At 43.9% G+C, this 23,777-nt stretch overlaps 1 protein-coding gene across 3 annotated transcripts; it reads right to left on the bottom strand.

Moving 5' to 3' along the window:
* Positions 1-322: 322 nt before the first annotated feature.
* On the bottom strand, positions 323-23,538 carry SINHCAF (SIN3-HDAC complex associated factor). 3 transcript variants are annotated; one of them, XM_061638697.1, is made up of 6 exons: positions 23,343-23,538; positions 11,494-11,641; positions 10,079-10,178; positions 7,148-7,274; positions 4,620-4,770; positions 323-1,812 (listed from the first exon to the last, which is right to left on the bottom strand). In XM_061638697.1, the coding sequence occupies exons 2-6, from the start codon at positions 11,619-11,621 to the stop codon at positions 1,650-1,652; spliced, it is 669 nt and encodes a 222-aa protein (XP_061494681.1). In that variant the 5' UTR covers positions 11,622-11,641; positions 23,343-23,538; the 3' UTR covers positions 323-1,649. The 3 variants fall into 3 exon arrangements, with proteins under 3 accessions (XP_061494681.1, XP_061494682.1, XP_061494683.1); XM_061638698.1 differs by lacking the exon at positions 23,343-23,538 and adding an exon at positions 20,358-20,879; XM_061638699.1 differs by lacking the exon at positions 23,343-23,538 and adding an exon at positions 18,872-19,028.
* Between the last annotated feature and the right edge of the window lie 239 nt (positions 23,539-23,777).

Consider the following 23,777-nt stretch of genomic DNA (forward strand, 5'->3'; position numbering starts at 1 on the left):
GTATTGAAGAGGGGCAGTGATTAGGAAGAAGCAAGTCTAAAGTAGGGGACAAGCATGCAGCAAAGGAAATTAACTCTCGAAGGCTGGGCACTGAAAAAGTAGGAGCAAGGACCAAAGGCACTTCTAGATTAGAAGAGGAGGGGTAACAGGAAGGGCTTAGAGTACTACAGCAGTCAGGACCAAATGGTATGTGAATTTTTATATGCATTTAGTGTAGTGAACTTGGAAAATAACCTTAACAGAAAACACTATAGTCACTTAAAAAAGATAGTGTGATAGACAGGAATGCCACAGTTGTTTATGCACACATTTACAGAGTATATATCAGAAATAAAAACCCTTTTTTATTTCTACGAACAGATGCAATGCACACCTAAAACTCTCTTTTTAAAATCACACTTAATAACAGGGTGGGGGTTATTGCAATATTCCTTCCTTGGGTGTGTAACCAAGTTAACCAAACAGTGCAGAAACACAGAATCCAGAGGAAAGAAGAGGAATCTTAAACCTGAGCTTGTGCTAGTATGGCCTGTCTTCATGGTTGGCTGTCAAAATGAAAAGCAGTTGCCATGTTGTTTGCATTCAGCTGTTGGATCAGGATTATAAAGCCTCCTGTGTCCTTGCTGGTAACAAATTGACTGTCTTTCCCTCTAAAGAGTTGAAGTTTAGTGGTTTTTGATAGTTCATTTTTACTCAGTTCTTTTCAAGGTTTGACGCTAGACAGATAGGAGAGCAAACAGAAATTATATTATACACTTAATTGGTCCCACATCAAGGACATTGTATATATTGTGTAATTACCACATTCCACTATAACTCTACGCAACTGGCCAACATTACATTTGTAAAGGGTGCTATTTTAACATCAAGAAGGACCCCCTCATCTCCCTGAAAGTTATTTGTAATCTTAATGCATAAGTCATACAAAAGCTGCACACTGGGGTGGCAACAAAAGGAAAAAAATATCACTTGGTCCAGTACCAAGTTAATTCCCCCTGAGTATGGCCAACCTCAGAACTCGCATCAGCCCCTTCACATACATACTTTTCCTAAGCCAGATAAGATCAGCCTTTGACCTTAAAGTCCAGGACAAGTTAAATATTTTGCCATTGTTAAAGCATCAGTAGTAAGAATTAAAAGCTCCCCACCTTTACAACATATACATAGTAGGGAAGTCTTGTACAAACTTCAGTAACCCAGGTCCATGCCTTAAGAGTAATCCTTATGTTCCTCATAGGGAGAAAAATGTGACTGGCTAAATTTTAGCATGCCAAAACGTGAGCAATGCTTCTCTTTCAGTAATATACACTACATAATATATTTTATCAACCATATGGTCTTTCATCTGAAGAAAGGCTGAATGGAGAAAGAGGCTGGGCCAAGACAACTTGCAGCGGTGCTCCGCTCAACTAGGTATTTTAGAGCATCTTAAATATTATTTATAGTCTTTTCTGAAAAGATTTGAACATGTTTCTGAATTAGAGGAAGTGAAGCAGTAAAAAAACACCAAATACTCAAACCATTCAAGGAGAAAATATAAAGTCTTTTGGCAGCATAGCAGGCTTCTCAAGTGAAAAGAATGTCACTTTCAAGCCTTTCCAGAGAGAAAAAGAGGTTCTTTTTACAGCATCTGCAGTCAGTTGTGGAAGTCACCACTCTTCCTGGTTGGAGATGGTTGGGGACTGTGGGCCTTGTGGCTCAGGCTTCTCAGTTGCAGACTTCTTATTGCTACAGCAGGGTTTGAAGAGATGAGCATCTATAACAACTTCTCCAAAGCGACCTGTGTAAATAATTCCACAGCAAATTTTTTGCCTTCAAGAGGGAAAAGAAAACAAAAGAAATTTAGATTTCATGCATGCATGTCCTGCTTTTCCACATAAGATGGGACTTGATGCAGCATACAAAATATAATCATAAAAAAAAAAAACAGTTAACCAATGAGAAATAATGAAACCACAGCACCAAACTAACCAGCATTAAATCTAAGTGGTGTATAGTGAGGCTACAAAAGATAAAATCAGTTAAAAATAACCAGAAAAGTGTTACTTTACAAATGCCTGTCTGAACAACAACAAAATTTCACAGCTCATCCAAAAGCAGGAAGAAAAGCAGGGCAATAAATCTTCTCGGACAGTATTCCACAATAGTGGTACCCCAACCAAGAAGGCTCCACCCCTATTTTCCAGCATGACAGAGCAGAAAAGGAAGAATCTTACGGCTTGGGCAGATCCATATGGGTGAACGCAGACCTTAAGGTAACCTGGTCCCAGAATGGTAAGGGCTTTAAGGTCAATGCCAGCATTTTTTATAGGCCCCTCTCTAGCTGTAAATGCAATTTGTTTTAAACTGTTTTTAATTCATGTATTTTATATTGTTGTGACCCACCCTGGGACCTACTGGGGAAGGGTGGGTAATATTTGCAAATATTTTTACACTATGGAACTTTTTTTTAAAAAGATCAAGGCAATGAAATCAAACAAATCAATTAATCAGATTAATAATTCAATTTAACTAGATTATCCCCTCAGGGAAAAACTATGTGAACAAGTTATTTCAAGCAGGTACCTAAAAGCCAATAGAGTAGGCAGAATGCCTAATATTTACTGGGAGTGCATTCTAACACAGGGAGTGCCACAACACTAAAAGCCCTGTTCTTTGTGTACTTAATCTCGGGAGCACGTGGCACTACTGAGCATCTCTTCAAAGGTAAAAGTGGTGATACATGCAGAGAACCAAAGAAGGCCCCTAATGGATCTGATCAAAAGGTACATCTAGACCAGTAGCCTGTTTCTTATAGTGGCCAATCAGATGCTTCATTTATTAAAATAATTTATAGATTGCTTCCTATCCAAGAATCCTGAAGCAGTTTACAGAATAAAATCCCAACAGTAAAATATTCAACATATGTAAAATCAAGTTTACATAAAATCTAAATAAAACCGCAAACAAGGAACAAAGTTAAGGATATACGCAATACCCCCAAATGAGCCTATAACCTAGTGAAGAAAACCCCAGAGCAAATAAGTTTTTTTAAAAATAGTGTTTGAACTTTTTCCTGTCCAGCTGGGCAGCAGGGAGAGTGCCCAGAGAGTGCATGCCATTACAGAGAAGGTCCATTTCCTTGCCATCATCTAGTGACATATTGTAATGTGTGGCACCTCCTAACAAGGCCTCCTCTGGTGACCTTAACGTTCTAGCAGGCCTGTGTACGGGAAGCTGATCTTTTATGTATCCAAGTCCCGCGTTTGTTAGGGCTTTATATGTCAGCAACAAACTTTTGAAAACAGCCCAGTAGCAAACAGGCAGCTAGCTCAGCACTTTTGGCACAGGCATCAATCAGGTACCCCACTCAGGGGCCTTGCCACTGCATTCTGCAGCTTCCAAATCTATCCCAAGAGCTGCCCCCACTTAAGAGTGCATCGCAGTAATCCAGACAGGAAGTTGTAAATGCATGAATTACAGTGGCTAGGCTATTCCCATCCAGCTAAGAGCGTAGTTTACCAGCTGGAGCTAGCAACAGGTGCTCCTGGCCACCGATGGTTCCAGAAGCACCTCCAAAAAGGTCCACAGACGGGACAAGGAGGCAAAACCTCTCTCTCATCATTGCTCCCCTCCAACTGGTATACAGTGGCAGACTGCTTCTTAACATGAAGGTTGCACCTAGCAATCATGCCTGGTAGCCATCTCCTCCTCCATGAATTTGTCTTCTCCCCCTTTAAGGCCATCTAAACCAATGGCCATCACCACACCTTGTGGCAGCAAATGCCATGTGCATTACTTATTTATTACATTTATACCCTGCTTTTCTTTTCATCATAGAAAACCAAGGCAGCTTACGTATGGGTCCCAGGCGATCTCCCATCCAGGTACTGACCAGACCTGACCCTGCTTAGTTGCAGCAGGGCAGTGGTCTCATGTGCCTTCAAACCATAGCCTGGGACCTATTAATTATGAATGATGAATCCCTAGACTTCCTGTACACAGCTCAAGTGATAGAGCCAGCATATCCTGGGTAGGCTAATGCAAATATTTCAGCTGACACCAAATATGCAGTAACCAGCTAATCTTAAAGCAAGAGGAATACTTGGAGATCAGTGCAACTGCTGGCTACTGTCACAGCATCCATCGTTTCTCTCCAAGAAGAGATTAATAGTGGGGGGAGGGGAGGAAACAGCCCCAGGACGATGGCTTTGCTTTCAAGAGAACAACAAGATGCCTTGTGACCCAGCTCATGTTCAGCATGCTATCCAGTTACTTTATCTACATCTTTAAACACCATGTTGAGTCATCAGCTGTCTGCAAGCGCTCTTTAACTGCTAAACAGAACGGAAGCAAAAGAGCCTTGTAATTAAGATTACATTTATTGCAATTATGTGCATTTTTAACCTCTGCCTCTTCCTGTGTTTTCCTTCTTCTGCCTACTTTCCCCTTTGTCTAAAACTAAGACTGTTAAGCCCTTTTCAAGCAGGGTCTTGCTTTAACGGTTTTTTAAAAGCAAGTCTTATAGTGTTATATTTGCATAGTGCCATATTCACTGCTTTGTACTTTTAAAATACTACAGATTACTACTATGAATTAAGGAATGTGTGGATTTTGTTTCACACTTTTCTTTTTCTTACCTTTTCCAGTAAATAGGATCTAAGAAGGAGAAGACATGAGTTCGGCTGGAGCCAGGGGTCATCTCAGTGTCTGAGCCATCATCAGACTGATTGCTGTAGCAGGGTGACTGGGCTGGAGAGGCACTTGAAGTGGTACTGTGGGCATCAGAGTCTACCGGGGAGGTGGGGTGGGAACAGTACATTCAATTAGTTTTACATACACTTATTATTTCTTTCATTTACAAAACAAAAAACAAAGAACATCTCCAAGTTTCTGGTCCATATGAAGGTTGAAGAAAATGTACAGGGGGTGTACATTGAACGCTGAGATTACAAAAGGAGTCCTTTCCCACCACTATCTATACCATGAGTGGGAATCTCCAGCCCTTGGGGCAGACTTGGCCCGCCAGGGGTCCCAGTTTAGCCTGCAAGGCTGTTTTGCCCAAACAACGCCAACCCGCCCCACACCTAATGCCATTTGTGACATCAGATGTGGGCCTGGTAACGATGTGGCTTCAAAGGAACAACCATGAGCTTAAGGTGAGCTCCCCATTGTTCCTTGTTCCTGGAACAAGGCCTGCTCCCATCACCCACCAGCTGTTGGGGGGTGAGGACATACCTTTGTCTGGAAGAAGGAAGTCACTGAAAAGGCTTCCCCCTCCAGCAGCAAGGTTCAAAGAGCAGCACGGAGCTGTTTGAAAACCGTTTTGCACACACTATGATGCTCTTTGAACCTCCAAATATTTGGCCTGCTAGAGGTTAGGGAGATAAGGACATGGCCCACTGGACATAAAAGGTTCCCTATCCCAATGTGTGTTCCAATCTATACCTCTCCAAGGTTCTCCTCATACTCATTAGTACCTAATCCCCCCATGTACCTTGCAGACAACCATTTTATAAAACCTTTGGAAGTTTCAAACAGGCCATTTGCTTGTTCTGGACGGGAGCTGCACTCCCGGTGAAAGAACAGATTAATAGCTGGGGGTGCTCCCAGATCCATCTCTTGTCACTTCAACCTCAGGTAGCCTTGGTAGCTAAGAGTGCCTTTTCCCAGTTATGTCTGGCCTGCCAACTATTGCCGCTCTTGGACAGGGATGGCCTGGCCACAGTGATTGATACATTGGTAACCTCAAGTCTCGATTATTGCCACGCACTCTACGTTGGGTTACCCTTGGGCCTGGTTTGGAAGCTCCAGCTGGTGCAAAATGCTGCAGCTAGACTATTAATGGGGACAGACCACCACCACTACATAACACCCATGCTTAAAAGCTTACATTGCCTGCCCATATGTTACCGGGGCCAGATTCAAAGTTCTTGTATTAATTTAAAAGGCCAGTAACAACTTGGGTCTGGGATACCTGAAAGACCATCCGATTCCTTATATCCCTGCCAGATCACTGAGAACTTTGGGGAACTCTCCGTTAGCAGTCCCCCACGGCTGAGAGTCATGGCTCGTATCCACCAGAAGCAATGCATTCAGTGTTGTGGGTCCACTTTTGTGGAACTCCTTCCTGGATGGAATTAGATAGGCCTCTCTCACTGCTGATCTTCATGTGCTTGACATTTAGCAGGCATTTTAAGGGAGCTTTAATTTTAATTGATCTTATCTGGGGTATGCTTTTAATTTTTATGTACACCACTTAGAAACTTAAGAGGTATATAAATAGCTTCAACAAAAAATAGCTACTGCTATTTTTTAAAAAAACAAAGCATGTTTTATTCTGCTCTTCTCCAGATTTGCCAAGAGTGGTGTATAGAAGGCTATCCCATATTTATCCTCACAACAAATGCACTGTGAATTCCTTGGAGACAAGAAATTCTATATGCACACCAAGGTGACCAGCACAACGGGAGTTACATGTTTTAGAGCAGTGATTTCCAAACTTTTGAATTCCATAGAATTCAAATCGCAATGCAAGTACAATATAAGAAATAAACAAAGCATAACAATATCATTACAGATTAACATGAGTGTTTAATGTGATGGATGTGGCATCTCCTGCCTTCAGCCACAAATCCACAGACATTCCATGGATCACCTGAATGAAGCTTGTGGATCATTGGTGATCCATGAACCATAGTTTGGGAACCACTGTTTGAGACCCATTTACAGTGGAAATGATATGGAATGGTTTGAAACAGATCCATGACTATCTATTAGGCTGCAGATTCAGCCAGGTTTTGGGTAGACTTTCAACTTGGATGGATTTTCAATTTCATGCTGGAACACAGTGTAAGCCACTGGAGCTGCAAAAACCAACACTGAAATTCAGAGTCCTCCAATAATGTTCCTTCCCTTGGGTCCAGAAACAAGCAAGAAACCTACTGTAAAACATACTGTAGGACTGTGAAAGTAGTTCTCAGCAGCAAGATTTAAAATCTGCTTCTCAGAGAGATTTAGAGCAGAGTATTTCAGGGACAGCCAACGTGGTGGATTTTTAGTATTTCATACTGTCCTAATACACTGAACGCCCTCTTTTGTGATGGGCTGTGCAGCTGTTCAGATTCAAGTGCCACTGGCCCCATATCAAGCCCATGAATGAACATACTATGTCGCTTCAGCTCTTTCTGCAGCTTGCTTATTTGATTGCTCTTCACCCTGCTGCCAGAAAGAGTTTTCATCTTCTTTGGCTTCAATGTCGTTTTAAGACTTGGTCCCGCCCGGGCATCCACCACCTAGAAAGACAGAGCGTAAGAATTCATTCCACCAATCCTTACCAGACAGGCTGCAACTATGAACAATGTTATGCAGCTTCTGACAGTTAAAAATTGAAATTCTGCACCAACACCTTGCCAGCGTCAATGCTAAGTTAAGCTGGATACTGTGATCTATATACATTATGCAAATGGAGCAATGTTTAAAAGTTAAGACTAAATTACACACAGTTTTTCTACCATTGGTGCTATTTGCATAATTTACTCCAATTTTGCACACCACACACCCTCAACTACTGGAAATCCTGTATGGCTACACCTGTTGCTTCTGAGATGTCAACATACGTTGCCTACATATTTTCAAGCCTAATTGCAGCATAAGGACTAGAAACTTTTTTATTGTTTTAAAAAGGTTAAGCTTCAACCCATCATCAAGAAGCCAAGTTGTGATGATTGCCACATTCTGTGGTTTTCTACCCTCCTGCAGAATCACCACATACTTCATTGGTGTATACAAGGTTATGTGTATTATAAACAATTGTGTCACAGTAGGGTTGTCAGGTTACAACCCAGAAATCCACACCATATCTCTGAATTGTCCCCAGAGCACTGGGAGAGGAGGCTTCTCCCATTTGCTTCCTATTTTCCACACTTGGAGACAAAAGGAACAGCCTCCCAGTGTTCTTCAACCCAGTGTCCTCCAGATGTTGCTGGAACACAACTCCCATTAATCCCTGACAATTGGCTAAGCAGGGTGGGAATGATGGGACTTGTAGTCCAACAACATCTGGAGGGCACTACGTTGAAGAACACTGGCCTAGTCTTTCCGTCTTGGAACTGGAAGGCACAGTACAGATCTTCACGTTGCAACCTGGCAATCTTACATTTCACTTTCAGAACAATCTGTGCAATTATGCTACAAGACTGAGTCTACTGCACATGATTTGGTTCATTTTTCATCCGCTTCCCCACACCTTGATTGCTGTCCCCTCAGTCAAAAACAGTCTTATAAACAGCTACTGAGAACCTCCCCCAATCATCTTGTCCTTTCCCTACCTCGCCTTCTCTCCTCTTCTGTCCTCACCTTGCTTACCTGCCTAGCACTTTCAGCAGATGCAACAGAGAACTCTGATTCTTTAAAGCAGGGATGGGAACATGTGGCCCTTCAGATGTCGTTGGATTTTATCTCCCATCAGCCTCCACCAGTATGGCCAATGATCAGGGATACTGTAGTCCAACATCATCGGGAGAGCCCCCGGTTCCCCACCTCGGGTTTAAAGTCAGGAGAGTCAGCAGAGGGTATAGTATGGAGATCTTCCCCGCACTGGAAAGAACACCAGAATGCTATCACTGAGCTTTTAAGGGCTAGGAGAGTCAGCAAGGATAACGACATTATGCTGTTTATGAATAAGCCAGCCTTTGCCAACCGGGTGCCCCACAGCTATTTTGAACCACCATCTCTCATCCGCCCTAGCCAGCACAGACAGAAGTCGGGGGTGAAGGGAGCTGGGAGCTCAACAATATTTGGAGATCCCCTGGTTGCAAACAGAAAGAGAGGGCCTTTTCTGTGGTGGCATCCCATCTTTACAGCACTTCCACAAAAGAAAGCTGCCGAATCTTTGCTGGAAGAGCATTCCACAGCATGGGACTGGCAATGCTAAATGCCTGACTTGGAGCAGAAACCACTCAGACTTCTGAAATGGGAGGACAACTAACAGTGCTGCTCCAGATGATCTCAAAAATCAAGCTGGAAGATTGTGTTATGAAGGATTTGTGATGCGACTCTTTGTTATAGTGTATTTTTATTGTACACTGCCCTGGCATCTGCCAAAACGAAGGGCACTTGTTGAGCAGAAATGTTTGAAACAAAAACAAACAGACCACACCTGTTGTGGCTTACACCACTTTCTCTCTTCCTGGCCCCTCCCAATCTTATTTATGGAGTATATTAGTGCCTGATGAGTCATCGCATCAACTATGGCAGGTAACGGCAGAAGCACACCACCAGCTGCTCTAGGCAGGTTGTACACACAATGACTGTTAACAAGGAAACGCCCTGCACTGCCAATGGCCTGCTTAGCTGTTTATGGCAATGCCAGGCACAGAGCCACCTGCTTTACCTGAAGAGTCCAGGGATGGGGGCACATCTAAAGCTTCTCCTGTTTTGCCCACACAGTTTCAAGGCAAGCCATGAGGGCAAATGTAAGGGGCTTCTCAAGACTCAAAATCAGCTGACTGTAATATGTCAGGTGTGAGGCAGGTGGGTGTTGTTTGGCCAAAATGGCTTCACAGGCCAAACGGGGAGGCCTAGCAGGCCATGTTAGGTATGTGGGCAATACGTTCTTCACCCTGGTATAGACACTGCTGAAATATCCATGCTGAAATTTCATCTTATGCAAATCTCCATCTGATTAGCCTTGTGTGTAAAGAAAGCTTTCTATCCAAAATGGATTAGGATTCACAACAAGATAAACACTGCATCCGCACTACAAATGTTTATCTATTGGTTTTGTTACCAGTTAACTACAATGAGTTCTCCAAAGAATCCTGGGGATCACAGTCTGTTTAGGAAGCTGACAGTTCTCTATTACAGATCCCACCCAACCCTGAACTACAGAATTCCGGGGGGGGGGGGAGAGAGAATGACTATTCAATCTGTTTGTTAGCAGGGAGGGGGATCTGTGGTTGTCCAGATGTTGTTGGACCCAACTGCCATCAAGCCCAGCCATCGTGGTCAGGGATCCTGGGAGTTGTAGTCTAGCAAGATCTGGAGGACACCACATTGGGTGCTCCTCTCTTGAGAATATGAGAGACGGGGAACTCACATGATTCCAGTTCTTTTTTGATCCTGCTGGCAGCTTTTTCCATCTTTTCACCAGAAGAACACAGGCATTGCAGATATCTCCTGAGCGGGCTTCATGCAGGCTGCGAAGAGAAGACTGCTGTCAGTAGCCATTGATGGCCCTATCCTCCATGTATCTGTCTAAACCTCTTTTAAATCCATCCACGTTGGTGGCCATCACACTGCCCCATGTGGGAGCAAATTCCATCTGTGTGACTGTGCTCTGTGTGAAGAAGTACTTCTCTATCCTGCATCTTGCAACATTCAGCTTTGTTGGGATGTCCATGAGTTCTAGGGCTATGAGAGGGGAAGAAACTTTTCTCTATCCACATAATTTTATTCACTTCTACCATGTTGCGTAAAACAAATGCCTTGCTTTGTTCTTTCCTTTTTGGCTGGAGACTATATCCTCCTTTAGAATCCCCTCTACAAGTTACCAAGACATTTCGGGGTGGGAGAAGGCAGCCTACTATTCCTACCTCCAACCTCACAGTCCCTGCCTTCCTGACCTCTGCATGGTAGGTGGAAGTTCTGAAGGGACAGCTTATACATGTTCAGCTGAACATATCAAGGGCTTTGAAACCTCCATCAAATGTGCAGAGGTCGGGGGGGGGTTGAAGAAGAAATGCTCAAGGATTTTACTTGATTGTTAAGCAAAGCAACACAATTTGCACTTACCAGACTAATAACACAATGGAACACAAATTCCTTTGATTTTTGCACTTCTGAGTTTTGCAAGTTTTCAGCTCATTAAAAACTATCCCAAATGTGCACATTAATATGCATCTGAGGATAAAATGGCCTTTCTGATCTCCTTTAAGCCAGTTTGAAGATGTTGTATTGAATGTTTGGTTGTATTCAGCCAAGTTTTACTCACAGTAGACCCACTGAAGTTAGTGGGCTTAAATCATTAATGTCTATTAATTTCAGTACGTTTACTCTAAGTAGGACTTAAAAGATACAGAGTTACATTCAGTGTTAGAATGTCCTTTGCAGTTTAAAGGGGGTACCAAATAATGGGTGCTACTGTCCAGGGCTGTTTTTAGTCATTTTTTAATTGTTTAAACATTGTTTTAATTGTTTTGATTAATTTTATGCATTGTACAATTCTCTGTAAGGCAATTTTCCTAAAAAGAGGTAAAGAAGTCTTTTAAATAATAAAACTAACAGATACAAAAAAGTGTGTTTTCATGCATTTTTTAAAAAAAGTCAAGTAATGCAGAAACTGGGCAGACCAGACTTATGAATAAACACACATAGACTAGACTTTTGAATGAGTACGTAAGTGGAACCCTGCTCAGTTCTTTACCCTTTTATGAATGAGTGGAGGGAATTTCTGAGCAGGGCTAATAGAGCTGAAAGCAAACGTACAGCCACTGGAATGGCAGTGACTCTTACCCAAAACAATTCTGGAAGTCCTTTTCATAACGCCTGCTGTCGGTGAAGCGAGAACTGGAAGACTTTGCTCTGCAAATACAGCAACCGTCTAAGCTCCGGTACATCTTCGGTTTGTGGAAGCCAAACATCTTCCCTTCCCTCCTTTAGCCTATTGGGATAAGAGTGGTCGGGAGGGGGTGAGAAAAGAGGCAATCGAGTTCCAAAACAGAACAAGGGAAGGCCAAAACTCAGAAGGCAGCAAAAGCACCCCCAATACCTCCCATGGAAATTGACACCACACTGCAGTCAAAAATGCTCAGTGGGAGCGGATCAATTATGTATCATCCCACACCATCTTCCACAAAGGCAGGTGCCTCTGATACATTTCCATTTTTCTTGATCACCCACAGTGTGTTCTCCCACCACGGGAGGGCACATCACAGGAAATTCAGTCGGGCACGTTAACTAGGTGACCTCAGCCGCAATAGTTAATGCAAAAAAGAAGAAGCTGCCTTGCAGAAGGTGCATTCTAAGTCACCGTGTTTGTCTCAAAGCAATTTCAGAACAGATTCACCAGCTGAAAACAAGAGAAGGGAGGAGATGGGCCTATCCTGCTCAACAGAAAACCTCCATCAGGACAGGAATCTATGCCCACCACCGATAGTACTCCTGCTTAGAAATAAAATAGCACCTTTCCAGGCCCCCCACTGTGGAATAAAAACCATGCATGGGGGAAAGTTCTGTGGAATCGCTAGGCACTCCATACTCCCTATCAGTGGGTCTCTTCTTCCACCCCTGCTGCCCTAATCAGTGGCTACCTTCAGCCAGGGAGGCCCTCCTGGTAGCAGTGCCACTGCCAACAGAGGTTCAACTGACAGTGATCAAGTGGGGGGGGGGAGAGTCTGACGACGCCCCACATGTGAAGTCATCTTCCCTCAAAACTTAGGCATGTGCCCATCAGTGATGTCATTTTGGCATCTCTTAAAAACATCGAGGTACTTTGGCCTTTGCTGGTGCTTAATTCCAGGTTATAGGCCAAGCTTTCAATGAGCCGTCCAAGGACTTCAGGTCCAGGGGCACCTTGGCCCTTGGAGCTCTCACCAAGCCACACACTCTCTCCAAAGTCACATCAGGCCTGCTTTGCAACCCCCTGTCCAGTGTTTTTGCCTGGCTGGCATGCGTCCTTGAACTCTGATAACACTTCTTGCTTGCGTGGATTGAAAATGGAGAGGAATGGGTGTGGGTGAAGAAAGTAGCTACTGTACAAGGGTAAAATTCACATTTATTGCTCTGCTCACTTTTGCCTTTGACCCAACCCACTTCTCGCATGTGGCCCCTGAAAAGTTGCCCAGGAGGGAATGCGGCCCTTGAACTGAAAAAGGTTCCCCACTCCTGCTTTGTGTCTACCTTCTTCGCTACTGGGGTTTTTTTTTTTTTTTTAAGTAATGGAGGGAGAATTTTACAAGAACTGAGCTGAGTCGGGGTGGTGGTGTTTGGAGGTTTCATTATGGGCCATGCTATCATTTTTACCTTTTCACTGTCAATGGTAGTATTGCACAGCTGTTATCCAACAGCAGCAATTCTAAGCATGCTTAAATTAAGCAGCAAGTCCCACTGAACTCAGATGCGCTTGTTTCCAACTCAACCTATTTAGGATCTGCCTCAGCACATCTTTTGCTCAGAGCTGACAGAACTGGAATATAAAAGGAGGGCAACATTTTACTTTTGAACAGCTTTTGCCCAACCTGGAGCCTTTGAGACATTTTTGGGTTACAACTCCCATCAATGCTGGCTGGGGACAATGGAAGCTGTCGTTCAACATCACCAGGTTGGTGAAGGCTGATTTAGAACTTCAAAAGATTGTCTTGCCCCTTATATACCCAGTAGATCACTACACTCTGCAGGTGAGCGCTTCCTGCAGATACCATCGCATCAGGAGGTCCATTCCAAGCAACATAGGAATGGGGCCTTTAGTGTTGTGGCACCTACCCTTTGGAATTCCATCCCTTTAAATATTAGACAGGTGCTGTCCCTGTTGTCTTTTTGGCGCCTACTGAAGACCTTCCTCTTTCAACAAGCCTTTTAAGGTGAGACCTTATCCCAGTCTGCACCTGTGTTGGAATGACTTTTAATATGTTTTAGAAGATGTCTTTAGTGTTTTGAGCCTTCTTTGCACCCAACCAACAAGCTAGGTGACATGTCCGGGTTTCCAACTCAGGCTTGCTTGCTGGTCTGACCAACTTGATAGTTATGGACTGCCTTCGCCACACAGGACTTGGAGTAGACAGCACGGGATGGAGCAGTGAGAAAGAGGAGCACGCAAGTTTCCTACTTCAAACTTTAAAATGAACACTTTGTGAAAAACCAATAAGACCTCTTTTTAAAAGTTTTATTTATTTATTTATTTATTTATTTATTTTATTACGGACAAAAATCTATCCCGTCACTTAAAAAGGGATCTCAGACAAAGTCTGGTGCACTGCGCTGCTTTAAACAAGAAGAAGCTACAATTAGGGAAGTAATTATAGTCCCAATATGGTGCAGCTGTATAGAACAGACACACACAGAGGGCAATCACAGTGTTGCCAAGTTAGAAATGACCAAAAAAATTGCAGAGAATATGCCACATCATTTCCTTTCTAATAATCTCACTGCCAGGCAGTTCCATTGTTGCTGATTGTATTCTTATTAACAAAATATTTACACAGATGCATCACTGCACATGGCACTTTACAGTTTAATAAGGCAAAGGGAGACGATGTCCCAGCCCTCAAGGACCTTGCACTTTAAATTAATAGCCAATACTGAAGGCCGAAATTGATTTAACATACCATGCCTCAACTGCTAAGGCTCTGAAAGTGTTTGTGCTAAGTTATGGGTGCACTTTCGCAAAAAAGGAAAGACCTTTTAATGGCAGGGCTACCTGTAGTCCCAGAGCGATCTCTGTGGTCACCAGTTTATTTCTGTGCTACTCGCATAGTGCAGTATCTTGCTATGATGATTACTTCCAAATTCCTTAAGTTTTTCTGTCCGCTCCATTAACTGGAACGGGGAAGGGCTGTAACTCTGTAGTAGATCACATTCTCTGCATGCAGAACAACCCAGATTCAATCCCTGGCATCTCCAGGGCTTGGAATGACTTCTGCCCCAAATCCTGGAGAGCTGCTGCCAGTCAGTGTGGACAAGTTAGATGGGCTAAAGATTTGTCTCAGTACAAGATGGCTTCTTAGGTTTCTAAATGCCAGGAAGCATCCCATAACCTGTTGCAGATACATAGCTATTTAGCCAGAGCAATGCAAATAATCAGAATAGATTCTTACATTTCTTTCAGCCTAATAGTTTTCACACCAGTATATGCCACAAAGGAAGAGAAAGGAACAGGCATAGTGAGATACATTAAGGGCATTTCTCACTTAGAAATTGGGGAAGATCCTCTTGGACAGCTATTTAAGCATTGCAGCTAAAAGCCAATGGACTTCAAAACAGAAGAGTGGTAAAATACACATTTGGATTCTTAGGCTGTGATTACCATGGAGCACTTACTATCCCAGAGTCCTTTTAATCTTTTCCCCATTCGTAACAGCCCAATGCGACAGGCCATTCACTTTTTACTGATGGAAGTAATACTAATGCAACGTGCATTGCTCACACAAGCACTGCCATGTTTGGATTTTAAAGTGATCTTCAGGCAACAAAAGTGAACAAAAAACATGTACTGTATTTGAATACTGAAGCTCGTTTCCAAATCCAGACTCAACTGTACTGGGGTTAATTCCAAAACCTACTGTGCTTTCAAGCCAGTCGATCTGTGAAAGTCACACTTACATGAAAGAACCTTATATATTCCCCTTGGTATCTGCATTCTCACTAGGCCAATTCATCTGCCAAACCCTTCTGCAATGCATCCTTGTGAGATATTAAGCCTTGATGAAGTGTACCTGTGAGAAAAACATCTGGGGCCTTTATTTTAAGAGTGATTGGTAGTAATGAACAAACTGATCCACAACCGGAAGCTGCCAAAACTGAATCTGCTTCTTCTTACTGGCAAGCGATGGCATTTCTTCCTTTGATACAGTACTATTTTTAACTCAAACCTGCACTACGCAAAACCAATCTTCCACCAAACTTCAAATCAAACCAGGCACGAAACCAAGAGACCTGCTATTTATCTATACTGGAGGCTGCACTTTTGTTCCCATTCCCCACCCCCACCCCAAAAAACTGGATGAGATTAAGTACAGCCCTAAACTACTGGACATAAAATGTGCAAGTGGATAAGCGAGCAGAGTTCTTACAGCTAATCTCAACGACAGCCTTGGGCTCAGGAATTCACCTCCCTCCCTTGTTGCAGCCTCTCTCCGATTTTCAAGTCACAGTACGGACCTCCCATTTGAAAGAGAATTCCTTCATTTGAGAGGGGCAATTTATATTTCAACAAGAATTTGCTACAGAGAAACATACACACACATAACTGCATTTGTACAGGCTTATACATGACATTTTCACCCCATTAGAAAAGTATCTAGATTAAGGAGAAATAATTGCAGGGAGGGATACTACCACCACTTTTTAAAATAAGGCCCATCTTTTTGCAAACGTATCTTCTTGGAAGTTATTCATTTCTCTTCTTTGATAGCTCGGTTTTGTTAAGTGATTTCACATTCCTTCTCTAACCATTCCTTTATAGGCGGTAGTTTATTCTTTTTATCGTTCTGACATATTCTTATACAGATTAGTAGGCTTGTAATCAGTTGGATGTCAGTTTTTCTTATTTTTGTCCAAATAGCACAGAGGAAAGCAGTCTTAGGATTCCTAGTTATACTATATCCTATTACTTCTTGTATTCCAAAAGTGTAATTTTACACATGTCCGGAACACATGCAAAGAATCTGCTTTAATTTTTTTTTTTACATCTCCAACGTTTCATGTTGACTATAAATTTTAATTTGTTTATAAAGAGCAAGGGGCCATCGATAAATGAATTTGAAAACAGATAGATCTTTGAGATGAACAATCAACAGTTTGCACAACTTTTAATTCATCTGTAAGCAAGCTTGCCCAGAAGTAATTCCCACTGTATTCAATGGGGCTTACTCCCTAGTAAGGTTGCTTAAGACAACAACCTTAGACATGTTCGGTACTGTACTGGAGTTGGTCAAAAGAATCTAGCACCTGGAATATAGAACAGAGCAGTGGCAAGCTGAAGGTGGATAGATGTCTACTGGTAGATCAGCAAGAGTTTTGACTCTCAACAGCTTAATAGCAGCAGTAACCCCCCTCCAAACCTAAACCACACACATACAATGCATTTCTCTCTGAATTATCTCGGGGTTCTAGTAAAAACAGGGCAGATCCCACAAGCCTGAAGTTTACCCATACCTGGACTAGAGTACCCTCGGCACACTTAATGTCCTTTCTGTATTTTTAGTTCAAGAATTCAATCCAGTAGGGTTTGATACATGCAATCCTTTTTACTCACTAGCTAAAAAGACCTTTCCCCCGACCCCATCCCTAATGTACAGCTGTTGTTGTTATATGCCTTCAAGTCGATTACGACTTATGGTGACCCTTTTTGGATATATTCATAGGGTTTTCATGGTAAGACGTTATCAGAGGTGGTTTACCATTGCCAAAGATTAAAGATAATAATAATAATAATAATAATAAATTTAATTTTTGTGTCGCCTATCTGGCCGAAGCCACTCTAGGCGACGTACATATTAAAATTCAATAAAATACAATATAATTACAAAATAAAATACAATGCAGTCAACACTAATGCAGGCATAAAACTATGTAGGGCAATCAATAAACAATTTTCACAGAAACAATAAACAATCACAGAAAAATTAGCCCACCCCGGAGATCCCAAAGGCCTGTCCAAAGAGCCAAGTTTTTAAGGCTCGGCGAAATGTATCCAGGGAAGGGGCATGGTGAAGATCAAATGGGAGGGAGTTCCAGAGAGTGGGGGCCGCCACTGAAAATGCCCTCTCCCTAGTCCCCACCAACCTAGCTGTTTTCGTTGGTGGGACTGAGAGAAGGCCCTGCGTGGCTGATCTAGTCGGGCGGCTTAATTTGTGGTACTGGAGGTGCTCCTTCAGGTAAACTGGGCCGAGACCGTATAGGGATTTAAAGGTTAATACCAACACCTTGAATTGGGCCCGGAAAACAACTGGAAGCCAATGTAGATGAAATAACACTGGTGTGATGTGATCGCGGCGGCGGTTGTTTGTAAGCAACCAAGCCGCCGCATTCTGTACCAATTATAGTTTCCGGACCATTTTCAAGGGTAACCCCACGTACAGCGCATTGCAGTAGTCTAATCGAGAGGTGACCAGGGCATGTACTACCAGTGGGAGCTGATGAATAGGGAGGTAGGGTTGCAGCCTCCGTATGAGGTGTAGTTGATACCAAGCTGCCCGGCTCACTGCCGAAATCTGTGCCTCCATGGACAGCTTGGAATCAAGAACAACCCTGAGGCTGCAGACCTGATCCTTCAGGGGTAAACTCACCCCATTAAGCCTCAGGTCAACAACACCCAACCTTCCCCTGTCACCCACAAGCAGCACCTCGGTCTTATCAGGATTGAGCTTCAGCCTGTTCCTTCCCATCCACCCACTCACGGATTCCAGGCACTTGGACAAGGTCTCCACAGCCAACTCCGGTGAGGATTTAAAAGAGAGGTAGAGCTGCGTGTCATCAGCATATTGGTGACACCGCAGCCCAAAACTCCTGATGATAGCTCCCAGCGGTTTTATATAGATGTTAAATAGCATGGGAGAGAGGATAGAACCCTGTGGCACTCCACAAGTGAGGGGCCAAGGGTCTGAAACCTCATCTCCCAATGCTACCTGTTGATGCCTGTCAGAGAGAAAGGAACGGAACCACTGTAAAACAGATGGGACCTTTTGCATGCAAAGCATGTGCTCTTCCACTAAATGGACCTTGGACTGATCCAGCAAGACACTTATGTTCTTCATCAAGAGTATACACTCAGGACAACACAACTCAGATTAGTTGTGCCTTAACTGTTAGGAGATCCCAAATATGCACTCTTGTAAACTTACAAGAGCTGAACAGGGTGGTTTATAACACATGCTATTGGAGGTCACCGATTCATAGGGTCGCCATAAGTTGTAATCAAATCGAAGGCATATAACAAACACAACATCACATTGGTGGATTAATGGGATTCTAGTAAACATGCAATTAATCAACAACTCAAAACTGAACTCAGGCTAGCCCTACTTTAAAGCAGCATTCTAATGCAAAAAGGGACAGCTACAGTCTAAGAAATCTTGCTGCAAGAATCCATACCAATTTCTCAACTGGCACATGCATACATTTTCTGTTACAAAGATCATGAGATTGCCAAGCTTCATTATAACCTCCGTGCTACCTTGAAAACTCCCTGGGTGGTCACAGGCAAGCCACTATCTCTCAGCCTCAGATCTCAATCAACATCTACTTCACAAGGCTGGTGCTGTGGGAACAAATGCAGCACAGACTGAAAGACATGCCACTGCAGCTTAAAAGTAAGCTACGTAAAACAACTGAGGGCAAGAACAATCACTTAAAACTCTGGATTTGCACTGCTTGATTAAAGATAACTGGTTCTCTTTATTCACTGAAGTTAAATAGATGTAGAATGTTATATGATTGCTTGGATGATGTTTTTCTGCACTGCCTTGCTACTGTCTATAAATTACAGGGGTCAGCAAACGTAGAAAAAAATGGGTAGGCCTACTCCCTTTTCTCTCTCTTTTGGATATCCCCTTCTCTCCCTTCCCCTCTGCCCATTTGACCATCATGAGAGAGACAGGATGCTCTTCCAGAGGTATGAACTGATCAGTGGCAGAAGGCTTATGAGATTAAGCACAGGTTGCACACGGCTGACTCAGCAGTACACAGTTAAGAGTAACATAAAAGCAAGGCAAGCCAGGACCCTGCTCTGAGAAGTTTATAGTCTAATCTTCGATGGGGAGGAAGACTCAAAGATAATTAAAGGGATGAATCTGAGCAAACAGTTCCAAGCACTTGGGGATGAGGACTAAGATATGTTGAGCCTACTTCTGTATGCTTTTACTTGCAATTAAATTTCCAGTGACTTCCCAAGTAAGAAGACATTCGATTTCAGTCTTAAATACCTAACTTTACAACTTCCCAATGAGATAATCTGATTTAGGTTTGGGCATTTTCCACACAACACTCAAAAGGAACTTTTGAGTTTCTGTTGTGCTATTGATATGCATATGCAAATGTTGTTTTAGCTGGACAGAAACTGGAAGAGAGCTTTGAAAGTAGCCCTATATACATTTTCAATGTATATAGTACATGATTATGTATATTTATTTATTTATAGCACATTTTATTTACTTATATAGTACATTAGCAGTAAAGGAAGTGGAAAAAAATAAAAAGCTGCTTATAACTCCATGCAATAAAGATCCTCAGACTTCTTTGCCTTTTAATTCATGTCCATGCGCTTAAGATTGTGTGTGCACGTATATAAAGTGATGAAAGTAGAAAAGAATTTCCAAGCAGGTAAAACGATTTTGTTTAAAAATTGTCTTCACACAAGCCCACACCAGTGCACAGAAGCAAGCCCTGCCTCAAAGACTTGCCCACCCGCGTCCACCTCAGCAAAGGATGGCCTACTTTTCAAAACAGGCCCTTAATGATCAGGTAGACGCCAAGCTCTATGGTTCTGTAGTCACAGGCAGCACAAAACCAAGAGGAAGGCAAAGAATTCAGCTTCCTCAAAAACATTATATGCACTCTCTAGATCGGAAGCTGTGAAACCAGCAATACTAACAGTTGTACTTGTGCAACAGAAGAATGCCCCTCTTCACCCTCCAAGCTCAGTCACTGCCATGAGGTCTTACCTTGTAACGCCCAGATGGGCAACTGGAGAAGAGCAAAGCGTTTAAGTTAATGTGGTTGCTGTTTACATTCATGATGCGACACTTAAAGAGCCCACAATGGATTAAGGCGAGACTAGGGAATCCTGAAAAGCAGCAGCGAGTACATCACTCATGCACTGCCATTGCAAATCATTCCTCACGCACACATCAATCAAAGCTTCTGTTTACATTTCCGGTCCCACTTTCAACTAGCTCAACATTTTAACTCCAGATGACGGCACTGCAGTAAGGGGCTGCCTTGGAAGGGGGCATCATAATATTCCCTCCTCCAGAGGCCGCCTAAACTCTCGAGCTACTGGTGGTAGTGGGGGGGGGAGATCAGCGTCATCGCTGCTGGCAGGAATTTTCCGACGCCCCAGCCCCCTTCCCCCCAACATACACACGCATCCCACACACAAAAAAGAAAAGTGACACTCGGGCTACTTTCAAACTCATTTTTTTAACAAGTTTAGCAGACACGAGGCAAGGGATGCGTGCAAGCCTTCAAAGGTTGCACCGAAACTCTCACCAAAAAACACCCCGAAACAGGTATATCTGATGGGGAAAGGAAAGCAAAAGAAGGGGAACTTAAGCAACCAGCCGCCACGCTGCAGTGAAAGTTTACTCCTCAATGATCCCCCATAACAAAAGAGAGGAAAAGGGTCCCTCTACTGCCCCATCGCCACGAGCCACAGCGCTTCCTGCTGAATAACCTCCCGCCCCCCGCCATGCTCCTGAGCTTATGGATGGGTGTGAGCGCGCGATCTTCCTGCGATGTTAAGAACTGGTTCCTCCTCATGGCTTCACCCTGACGTAATTCAAACATGGCAACAGTTCCGACTTGAAAGCGAGATCGACAAGACCTCCTATAAACATGCGCACGAGGAGTACAGAACGCGCGTTACAAAACGCACACACAACAGAAATGAACCAATATGCCAAACGACATTGATTCCTTCCTTGGCGTCACTTCCCAGTGAATTCATAACCGAGCCGCAAAACGGCCCGGGACAGGCACCCAGGCAGTGCGTGTCGCTCCAACACACTCCGTCCACCCAAGGCGCTTCCTGCCTTTCAGCCACCTAAACACGCCTCCTCTTCCCTGCGCGCAGCGTGGTCCCTTGCACTGTGGGCGCGCATGGAAAGTTTAGCCTCCAAGAAAAAAAAGTCCCCAAGAAGCAGCTGCCATTGAAGCCGCAACCTCGTGTATACCTCTCCGCCCCCCCCCGATTTTATGTGCAACGGGGTTGTGCGGTTCGAGTGTCGAAAGGAGGACGAGCCGCCTCCCCCAGCGTCGTCGCAAAGCCCAACAGCCACATGCTCTACATAAGCCCTTTGTTTTCGCTGCAGCCTCCTAGCTCTGCCTTTGCCTGAGCGCGGCCAACAAGGCTACGCCGGGCTGTTTGTTCACGCAGAGATTGCGCGGAAAAGGCCGCAGATCCACTTTACAGACAGACAAGACTCGCTTTGCAGGAAGGGGGAGGGAAGAAAGAGGAGCAAAGAATATGTGGTGAGGTGACTGTTAAAAAAAAAAGCTGAGATCAAAGTTGGATATTACAAGAATGTTCGCTGGAGTTTTTAGTTTCTCGCTCCGTTTTTGCTTTGAAACCCTCCCACCGCCAGTGGTCACCGAGGAGTCCGATCAACAGCTAAGTGTTTTGAAATCGTTTTTTAAGGGAAAGATTAATAGCGCAATCCTAATCATGTCTACTCAGAAACAGGTCCTATTTGTTCAACAGGGTTTACTCCCCGATAAATGGGTTTAGGATCGCAGCCTGAAACGCTCGAAAGGCGAGCTGCGTACCTTCCAGCACGTGTGATGTCAGACTGCGCGCACACACACAAAAGATTCCCTTCGTTTCAGGTCATACAGCTGTGGCTGAAACTGGAGTCACCTCTAAAAGACATGGGTAGCCACTTCAAAGGCAATCTCGCCCCGTTCCGCCTTTCTGTCCGGCTCTCTTTTTCCACCCCTCCAAAGAAACGCACACTAACACCGCTATGGCTGGGATCCGCTGCCATGCCCGACGCTGCAACTTTCCTCTCGAGGAGCCAATCTACAGGTGTACGATTTGCGGCGAGAAACGCGCGCCCCGGGAAACGTTCGGAAATGGAACATTGGCGTCGCCAATAATCCTAACACCGACTCGAATCCTGGCCTGGTTGAGCTGACCTCGAGGAATCTGTTATAACCCCAATTCGCCCTCGCCCTCCCCCTCCCTTTTGTTTCCCATTGTCGCCACTCCCGCGTCCATAGCTGTAACGGACCACACAAATCTGACCGCCGCCACCAAGTACACCACAGAAGAGGCTGCCCCAAACGCATCTACTTACTCCGAAGTATTAAAAAACCAGTTAGCTTTCACTCTACAGTGAAGGATAACAAGGATTGCAGCTCTCGCTTCCTTTCCCTTATGAGTGAATAATCAACTTTTTGAACTGGGAGCTCCCCACCCTCGCGGAATGAAAAAGAGGGGCCTGATTCGTTGCACCACGATCCAAACCACTAGTTGTATTACAGCGTTCAGTGATTTCCAAGTTCCTTTTACAATCCTGCCGAACAATCGGGTTTCAGTTGAAAAAAAAAGAGGGGGGGGAACACGCATCCTGCAACTGTTTTCCTTCACAGAAAAAAGTCGTTGTCACTCGCCACATGCTCGACCTGTAACAATACAACCAGCGTTTTCGGTACACCAGTCTCCACCACGACCATGATAGACGCCCCCAAAGTCAACGCATTACAGAGAATAACTCCAGCTACACGCCGTCTCAACTACAAACATTTCGTATAAAAGACGTTCTCCTAAGAAGTACTTTGCTTGCACAGGTTAATTAAAACAAACACACATCAAGAATACAAAACTTGCCCCCAAACCCTTCCTGTTTCATATTTAACACTCCTTTTTTAACACACACATGTATATATTCTGTTCCCCACCTGAGGCGACAGATATTACAACAATTTACCTCCTACAAATCAATAGTATGCTATGCGTCGTGATCTTCCTCTCGCCCCCTCCACCTCCTCCTCTACGCAAGCCTCGTTGTCCAGCTCCTGCGTCTGGATAAGATACAAGCTTTGGAATCATTGGCTTAACTTCCAGTCGGTATGCGCATGCGCCGTTCCCACGGCTCAATTCTCCTCAATCGAGTTCTTTTGCATACGCGTATCATTGTCCTTTTAAGGGAGAAAAGGGCCGAGCGAAAAGCCTGGGAGAGAAATACACGGGGGAGGTGCCGGCCGCTGTGACGCTAGAGGTGATGTCACGCCCACAATGTGGACTAGAGTAGCTGGAGATGTTAAGCGAAGTTAGAGAATCAGAACGGTCAGAGAATCTTCTGCAGCATCTGTGCGGAGGTGATCAGGCACTGTGTATGGGACAAGAACTGATGCTATCACAG

This window comes from Rhineura floridana, chromosome 8 (genome assembly GCF_030035675.1).
Source record: "Rhineura floridana isolate rRhiFlo1 chromosome 8, rRhiFlo1.hap2, whole genome shotgun sequence".
In the NCBI taxonomy this organism is placed as follows: Eukaryota; Metazoa; Chordata; class Lepidosauria; order Squamata; family Rhineuridae; genus Rhineura; species Rhineura floridana.